This window comes from Gossypium hirsutum, chromosome A03 (genome assembly GCF_007990345.1).
Source record: "Gossypium hirsutum isolate 1008001.06 chromosome A03, Gossypium_hirsutum_v2.1, whole genome shotgun sequence".
NCBI lineage: Eukaryota > Viridiplantae > Streptophyta > Magnoliopsida > Malvales > Malvaceae > Gossypium > Gossypium hirsutum.
The window spans coordinates 108,088,879-108,096,920 of NC_053426.1; the positions used below are offsets into that span (position 1 = coordinate 108,088,879).

Below are 8,042 nucleotides of genomic sequence, written 5' to 3' on the forward strand. Positions count from 1 at the left end.
ACACAAGTAATCTTGGCTATGGAACCACGCCATACTGGTCAGTTTTTCCTAGCATTGCTCAATGCAAATTATAATTTCGTTCCAATTCCCTTTGTCATTTTTTATATATATTTTCATATGTTCCTAATAACAATCTAGTGTGTTTCATATCATTTATTTGCTGCAATGATATATGCTAACTAGGTCAAGCTTTGCTTGATTGATGAGAGAAAATTGGAAAGATGAAAGATGAAGAATGGAAAAATAGGAGATAGAAATATTTTTCTTTCACTCTCTTCTATTCATTGCTTGGTAGAGTAAAAAAAGAGTGAAAAGAAAATGGAAGTTCTGAAAAATGCATGACTTTGAATTAACTTACATCTTTCTCTCATTTTCCCTCTTTTTATTGTTTAATTTGGAATGATTTGTTTTATGCTTGAGACGGAAATGGTCATAGCTCTTATTTCTTTCCTCTCACTTTCTTTTACCAAGTACACTCAAAATTAATTTCTTTCCACTTTTCCATACTCTCTTTCATCCTTCCAATTTCCACTCAACCAACTACTCTAAGGGAGGAAACATAACGTATGGTATCAAAATGATAAGATTAAGAATCTAACTTGATAGTTTGATTTGTGACCAATGAAGTCTACGCTGTACATCTTGTATTTGAACTGTTATAACAGGTTATCCGACATACTAGTGGATAGATTCCGTGAGTGATTCTTCAGAAGTCTTGGTAGCGCAGTGCTGCAAGTGGTAATCAAACTTTGGGATTGGAGGAGGCAAAAAGTATGCTTGTCTATTCCATAGCCTTTTTTTTTTGGTGTTATTCAACATGTTATGTATTTAACTTTGGTCTTAATTATGTAATAATTGATCTTTTTGCAATCTGATCTTTTATAGTTGTCGGACTCTGACTGGTCATAGATCCATTGCTCTCTGTGGATTTCCACCCTTTGGTGAGTTCTTTGCATCTGTTCTCTTGATACGAATCTCAAGATATGGGATATCAGAAAGAAAGGTGTATCACACTTACAAGGCCATACTCGAGGAGTCATACATCAGTTTACACCAGATGGCCGATGGGTTGTATCTGGTGGCGAGGACACATTGTGAAGGTCAGGGTTGCTATACTTTAGTTATGATGATAATCCTTTTTTCACTGATGTGATCCTTTATTGAGCACATTTTTGCTCTTCCATAATCGTTTTCTTTTGAATATGTGTGGGCATGGCAGGTTGAATAAACATGAATGTTTTTCATTTCTTGTCTTTTATTTTCTGGGAATTAGAACTGAAATTGTGGAGCTTGGAGTGAGACTGTGAAGCTGAGGATGTTGGAGACTATCTAACTTGTTTCACACATTGTTTTTGATTCACAACTCAGCCACTTTAAACTTTTCTGTCTGTTTCCGGTTATGATTGCATCATTGTTTCAGTTCTTTGGTTATGATATTAGGATTTGTTATATGTTGGCTATTCATTGTTGTAAATGGTATACGTTCAGGCTGGCATAAGAGCCTGATGTCAGTAGTCAGTACTCTTTGATAGAAAACATTACCTTACAAAGGATTTAATGATGTGTAGGCAGTTTGTATGCGCATGATACTTTCAAATTTAGTGTTTCAGGATAACTTTCACATTGATCCTTGTCATGTTTATATGTCAAGGTTGGGATTTGACTGCTGGAAATATTACCGATTTCAAGTATCATGAGGCCAAATTCAGTGCTTAGATTTCATCCTCATGAGTTTCTATTGCTACAGTGGTTTTACTTGTATTAAAAACTGTTGCTTATTGTCATTGCCTTGAGAACTCATTCTATGATGCTGTTCTAATATGTAATTCTTATCCTAAGATCTATTATGTTGTCTAAGGTGGTTTTGAATGTGAATCCTTCTTTGGTGCTTTGATTTTCATTATTCATCCTCTCACTTTCACAGGTTCAGCTGATCGGACTGTTAAATTTTGGGACCTTGAAACCTTTGAACTTATTGGTTCAGCTGGGCCTGAGGTACTTCCATCGGTCTTTGGCAAACTTGTTGGTTCTCTCGATCGATTTAGAGATTCATATCCAGATCATAAGATCTATATTTATATTTTGAGATCATAGGATCTTTTATCTTCCTAATTTTTATGGAAAAAAAATGCGTACATGACTTTTTCTATATACTGTAGACCACTGGAGTCCGTTGCTTGACCTTCAATCCTGATGGGAGGACTGTACTGTGTGGGTTGCATGAAAGTCTGAAGGTGAGATTTTTTATAGTTCCAAAATCATCAATCTAAAGTGATTTACTAGGTAAAGCTCTATCTTATTCCAGTTTGCACTTCATTTTCTGTGCAACATCTAGGTTTTCTCCTGGGAACCAATAAGATGTCATGATGGTGTGGATGTGGGATGGTCTAAATTGTCAGATCTTAATATTCATGAAGGAAAACTTCTTGGCTGCTCGTATAATCAAAGCTGTGTTGGAGTATGGGTTGTAGATATCTCGGTACTGCTAAGTTTTCTACATTTAAACTTAATCACTACATCTTTCTTAATCAACAGTCACTATGTCACGATTTTAATACTAAATTTGGTCTTTGATACAGCGTATAGAGCCATATGCTGTTGGTAATGCTAATCGTGTGACTGGTCACTCTGAACCCAAATCTAGTTCAGGTGGAAACCTCTCCGTACTAAATGAGAACACAGCAAAACCTAGTATGGGAAGATTTTCTGTTTCACAAAATCCTGATCCTTTAGTGAAGGAAACAAAATCCCTTGGAAGGTTGTCTGTTTCACAAAACTCAGATCCTGCCAAGGAGTCCAAAAGTACGTTTACTTTAATTTGTTAGAGTTTTGCATCTTCACTTTCCTTTCTGGTCTTGATTCTCAAAGTTTTCTTTAGAAACCATATTGTCAAGTATTCATCCTGAACCAGTTTTTATTTATCAAATTTACCTATTGAAAAGAAAAGTCAAAATAAGGTCTGAGGGAGACAAGTCAAGCTCATCACTGTTAACCACATGACTCTTTTTGACCAATAAAACAAAAAAGGAGAAAAAGTGGGTTGATGCAAAGCTTTCATATGGCTGAAATGATCAAACTTTCTCTTCTACTTAAATTGTGTCCTCAATTACTATTAATATTGTTACGTGATGAACATTATGTTATTACTTTTGGCAAGCATGCAGTACTATTAGGTTAATTTGTTTAAAGGGAAAAATAAATTTTCTGGTAATAATTAATTGATAATTATCAACAAACATACATTTTCAGCCAAATAATAAACTTAGCACTTCAAAAAGTTATGAAATATCTGGGAGTACTGTTGGGGAAGAAGGGTTGGAGGGCACCTTTTACTCTTATGTATTTATCTATCTTATTTTGATTTTTGCGTAATGGTTAAAGCCCCAGGAAATGCACCTGGTATCCCTCAGAGGGTCAATTTAAACACTGCTCCAAGGACTACTCAACCAAATTCCGTAACTGTTCCTACTGTAGCAGCTCCAAAGAGGAGTTCTACGAAGGCTAGTGTGGCCATCAGTGTTCCAATTTTCAACAAGTCAGATGTCATACCTGTGATTGTGCCTAGAAATGATGCTAGGTTGGATCAGGCTGCTGAATCAAGAAAAGAAGTTGGAATATCTGGGAGAAGTGTGGAGCAGGCTGCTGATTCAAGAAACGAAGTTGGAATAACTGGGAGAAATTTAGAGCCAAGTCAACTTGCTGCTGAATCTAGAAAAGAAGTTGGAATAGCTGGGAAGAGTTTAGAGCCAAGCCAACCGGCTGCTGAATCTAGAAAAGAAGCTGGAATAGTTGGGAGAACTTTGGAGCAGGGAGCTGATTCCAGAAAAGAACTTGGTATTGTTGGAAGAACCATGCCATTTTCTTTGCAGTCAAAGACAAATAGTTTTCGGAAGTTTCAAAATTTCAAGGAAGACATGGACCAGCCAGCTATCTCTGCTGCCTCTGAAACTACAGGTTCTAAGGCTTCTGAATTCAACAGTGTGCTGGACAGGAGTATTTTTTCTGCTGTAAGAGGCCCTATTCAAGGAATATCTGCTGCTGAAAGGAATATGAGGGAAGATAGGTGCATTGGCTCTGGCAAGAGTGAACCAAACTCAGCAGCAGAGTTGCCTTCAAGCTACCGGGATGAAAATCGTATATTTCTAAAATTCTTAATTTACAGTTCTGCCTTTGATCATTTCTTGCGTAGTTAGCTGCTTGTTCTTCCTGAATTTTTAGATCTGCTATAGTGTTTGCTTCTGACCTGAAAACTTTTATCATTAGGTGGTCAATTAGATTTTAACTGAAAATATTTCTATTGAAATTCTCATTAAAGGACTGCTTAATAGCAACCTTGAGTTTTCTTGAGACTTAATAGGAACAACTGAAAGAGTGAGATGGAAGAACAATTAGCTGCCACTGGAGGGGGATAGAACAATGTAGTCTCATTGGTATTTAATATGAATATGAAAAGTAACCATCAGGTTATTTCTAGTTGTTCCAGCAGAATGTTTTTTAACTAAAGAATTTACCATTTAAGAGGAATCTCTCTCACAGTGGAAACCTGTTAACTGAAGAACTATACTTATATTTGTATTTCTTCAATTCTCTGGGTAACTATATTCATATTACATTTTTAAGGCTGACAAGGTGCAGTGATGGGGAAGTAGTCTTATGAGTCTATGTCTTAGGTTGTTTTACCCTTGGGATAGCATATTTGGCCTTGATGAACTTTAATTTGGCTTAGCTACGAGGCATGCTGACTTGAACTTCAGTTTCTGGTATGGAATAGATTGATCTTGACTTGGCTATTGGATAATTGTTGGGGTGTGTTGTCACATTACATTACGTTCATTCTTGACTTGTTTGGTTTTTAAATTGTCTGGCCTGGGCCGGCTGTTTTGCATTTCTCTAGTTAGAATGTTGAACTATTCATGCTGAAGTTTAATTCTTTGTTTCAGATGATGCACATGTGCAAAAAACACATAGAGATACATATCCTTTAGAAAGCCTAAAAGGAGGTATATCTATTGATTGCTCGTTGATATTATAAACAATTCTATGAAGGACTGAACTCATTGTACTTGGTCAATTCTTCAGGAAGAACACGTCCAGTAGTCTTAAATATTGAGAAAAGAGGGAGATCTTCTAATTATGATGGACCTATTATGAGTGTCTCTCCGAAGAATGCATCAATGGCAAACATGCCTTCTGTCAATGTGGTAAAAACAGATCAAATCTTGAATTTACTTTGGTTCCCTTTTCTAATATGTTCTCAAAGTTCCTGTCAATGGTAACTTATGCATTCATGTTATTACTTTTTAAAGTATAAACAAAGAGGATACGCTGCATCTGTGGAAAAAGAAATGCCTTCTGCCAGTGATGGGGATGCTGTTGCAGATCTAATGGAGCAACATGACCAATTCATTAGTTCCATGCAATCTCGTTTAGCTAAGTTACAGGTGATCCCTAAGAACATAGAAGGCATGCTAATGGTTTCTTTTTTTATGTGTTTGTTGTTCACTTTATAGTACAATGTCTGCAATATGGTCAACTTTTCATTGAAGATTTCTGAGCCTTGCTTTTATTGGTTATAGGCTGTTCATCGGTATTGGGAAAGAAAAGACATAAAGGGGGCAATTGGTGCAATTGAAAAGATGGCTGATCATGCTGTAAGCACTTTATGTTTGTTAATTCATCTATCCCGTGTTTAACTTTCATGTGACTGAAACATATTTAAGAGCCACTTCCTTCTCTTTATGATGGAAATTGCAGGTGCTTGCTGATGTGATGAGCATTGCCATTGAGAAAATGGACATCGTCACATTGGACATTTGCACTTGTCTTCTGCCACTTCTGTCTGGTCTTCTTGGTAGTGATATGGATAGGTAAGAACAGTATCATAATCTTTTCATTTTTGTAGTCAATAGGCTTGGGATTTTTGTTATACATTTGTTCAGGAAAAATCAATTGCTTTCAGTAGTATTTCGATTTACTTATGCTATTTTTGGTAGGAGTATTATTTTTTCAACCTTATTACATGAGTTAGTAATAAACTAACGCCACTTGGTAACTTTTAGCCAATCACATGAATTGTTTTGAGCAAAGGAAAGGAATTTTTTTTACTTATTTCGAAGAGGTTTTATTATTTACTGAGGTTTTACTCGTACTTCTAAGTTTAAGTTTACATTTACACTAATTATTCTTTATGTTATGACACTATTTTAATACTTATGTAATAATTAAGCTTTTCCTTGTGTTAATGTTATGTTTGGTAGGAGTATTATTTTTTCACTATTTTTTAGTATATGAGTTAGCAATAAACTAATTTCAATTTGTAGTTTTTAGCCATTCACCTGACTTGTTTTGGGAAAAAAGGAGGAAAATCTTTTGCATATTTTGAAAAGGTTTTAGTATTTACCAGAGTTTTTACTCATCTTTTTAATTTTAAGTTTAAATTTGTACTAACCATTTTTTTATGTGTATGTATTTTAATACATATATAATAAATAAGTTTTTTTTCTCATGTTATTACATGAGTAACTAAACAAGTCATAAATAACTAGACGAGGCATTAATGTGGTAAAAATGATATATTCCCTTTGTTCCACTAACTTTGTCATATTCTGATTTTTAGTGGTCAAAATGTTTTAACTTCGACCTCTTATTTTTTAAAATTTATTATGGATAATAAAAATTTTAAAAATATACTATATAAAATTTCAATAAAGTAGTTTTGAATATATTTTTGTATAAAATTTAATTAATTAAAATATTTAAAATAATTGAGGTCAAAGTTTAAAAAGTTTGGCCTAAAAAATGTCAACTTTGACTGGGACAAAGGGAGTAGCATTTTAGTTTCTTGGTTCCATAAACTTTTGATGGTGTTAGTTCCATCTACCTATAAAGTTTAACTGCGAGTCTTGCAGGCATTTGAGCATCTGTCTGGACATGCTGCTTAAGCTGGTCAGGGTATTTGGTTCCATGATATATTCAACCATATCTGCTTCTACACCTGTTGGTGTAGACATCGAGGCAGAACAGAGGTGTCTCTGCTTACTTCCTAACTTCAAATTTAATGTTTGAATATTCAGTTGTTGGACTATTAACCGAAATTGCATGCTGCTGATTGTCCTAGGTTTGAGCGTTGCAACCTCTGCTTTATAGAACTCGAAAAAGTAAAACGCTGTCTGCCCACTCTTTCCAGGTGACTACTATGGTGGTTAATTAATGGGGTTTAATCATATGCAACTGTTCTATACCGTTTGACTTATTTCCCGCGATATTTTCTTATTTGTTTGTTTGTTCTCCGTAGAAGAGGGGGATCAGTTGCAAAATCTGCCCAGGAATTGAACCTAGCACTTCAAGAAGTATCATGACTGAAATCAACATATTGAATACACGCACTAACTTATTCTGTGCTTTCAACGGGATCGAATTCTGTAAGTTGCCTTGGAAAGCACGATTCGGCATGTATGTGCCGGCCAAGCTGCAACCACTACTTAGATGCATCTAGTCTCATCAAGTCCTGCTGCACCTTGTACATGTTAAATACTGGTCTAAGTGGAGACCTTTTAACTGGTAAGTAAAGCTGATTCTACTCGCATTGATTGATTAAGTGGGAAGACTTGAAGGCTAATTGTGTTTGATTACTTTGCTGCTGGTTTCTGCAAAGTTTGTTTTTTTTTTTTTTTCAAACTCAGTGAATACCATTGCCAACCACTGTCTCACACATTCTAACCCAATATGATGAACATCAATTTGTACCTTATGACTCTCGTATGTAATATATATTTATATTGTTATGAATATACACGTGTCCAAAAGATGGGACTGCAGATATTTGGGTTATCTGAATTCTATTGAAAGCTTTTAGTTCGGTTAGGCTGTCATAATTTTGTCTTCAGACAAGGCTTGAGTTGTAATTTGCTTCAGATATTTGGGAAGGTCTTGAAAATGAAACCAGGTATAGTAAATCTAACCGCCTTTCTCAGTTTGTGTAATGCTTTTCATGTCAACGGAGTTTCTGTTTCCAACGTAAAAAAAATAACAGCTCTTCTCAC

The 8,042-nt window shown here is 35.3% G+C and overlaps 1 protein-coding gene across 1 annotated transcript in view; it reads left to right on the forward strand.

Annotated features, from left to right (window-relative positions):
• LOC107886930 (katanin p80 WD40 repeat-containing subunit B1 homolog KTN80.4) overlaps positions 1–7,830 on the forward strand; it is a 22,752-nt gene extending 14,922 nt beyond the window's left edge. The window contains exons 3-17 of the mRNA XM_041095576.1: positions 683–738; positions 886–1,100; positions 1,859–1,995; positions 2,160–2,234; positions 2,336–2,479; positions 2,580–2,802; positions 3,382–4,134; positions 4,941–5,000; positions 5,080–5,201; positions 5,307–5,441; positions 5,577–5,651; positions 5,755–5,867; positions 6,909–7,025; positions 7,118–7,186; positions 7,295–7,830. Of these exons, the coding sequence (XP_040951510.1) occupies positions 683–738; positions 886–1,100; positions 1,859–1,995; positions 2,160–2,234; positions 2,336–2,479; positions 2,580–2,802; positions 3,382–4,134; positions 4,941–5,000; positions 5,080–5,201; positions 5,307–5,441; positions 5,577–5,651; positions 5,755–5,867; positions 6,909–7,025; positions 7,118–7,186; positions 7,295–7,358 (2,358 nt within the window). The 3' untranslated portion in view covers positions 7,359–7,830. The remainder of the gene's footprint in view (positions 1–682; positions 739–885; positions 1,101–1,858; positions 1,996–2,159; positions 2,235–2,335; positions 2,480–2,579; positions 2,803–3,381; positions 4,135–4,940; positions 5,001–5,079; positions 5,202–5,306; positions 5,442–5,576; positions 5,652–5,754; positions 5,868–6,908; positions 7,026–7,117; positions 7,187–7,294) is intronic.
• The last annotated feature ends 212 nt before the right edge of the window (positions 7,831–8,042 follow it).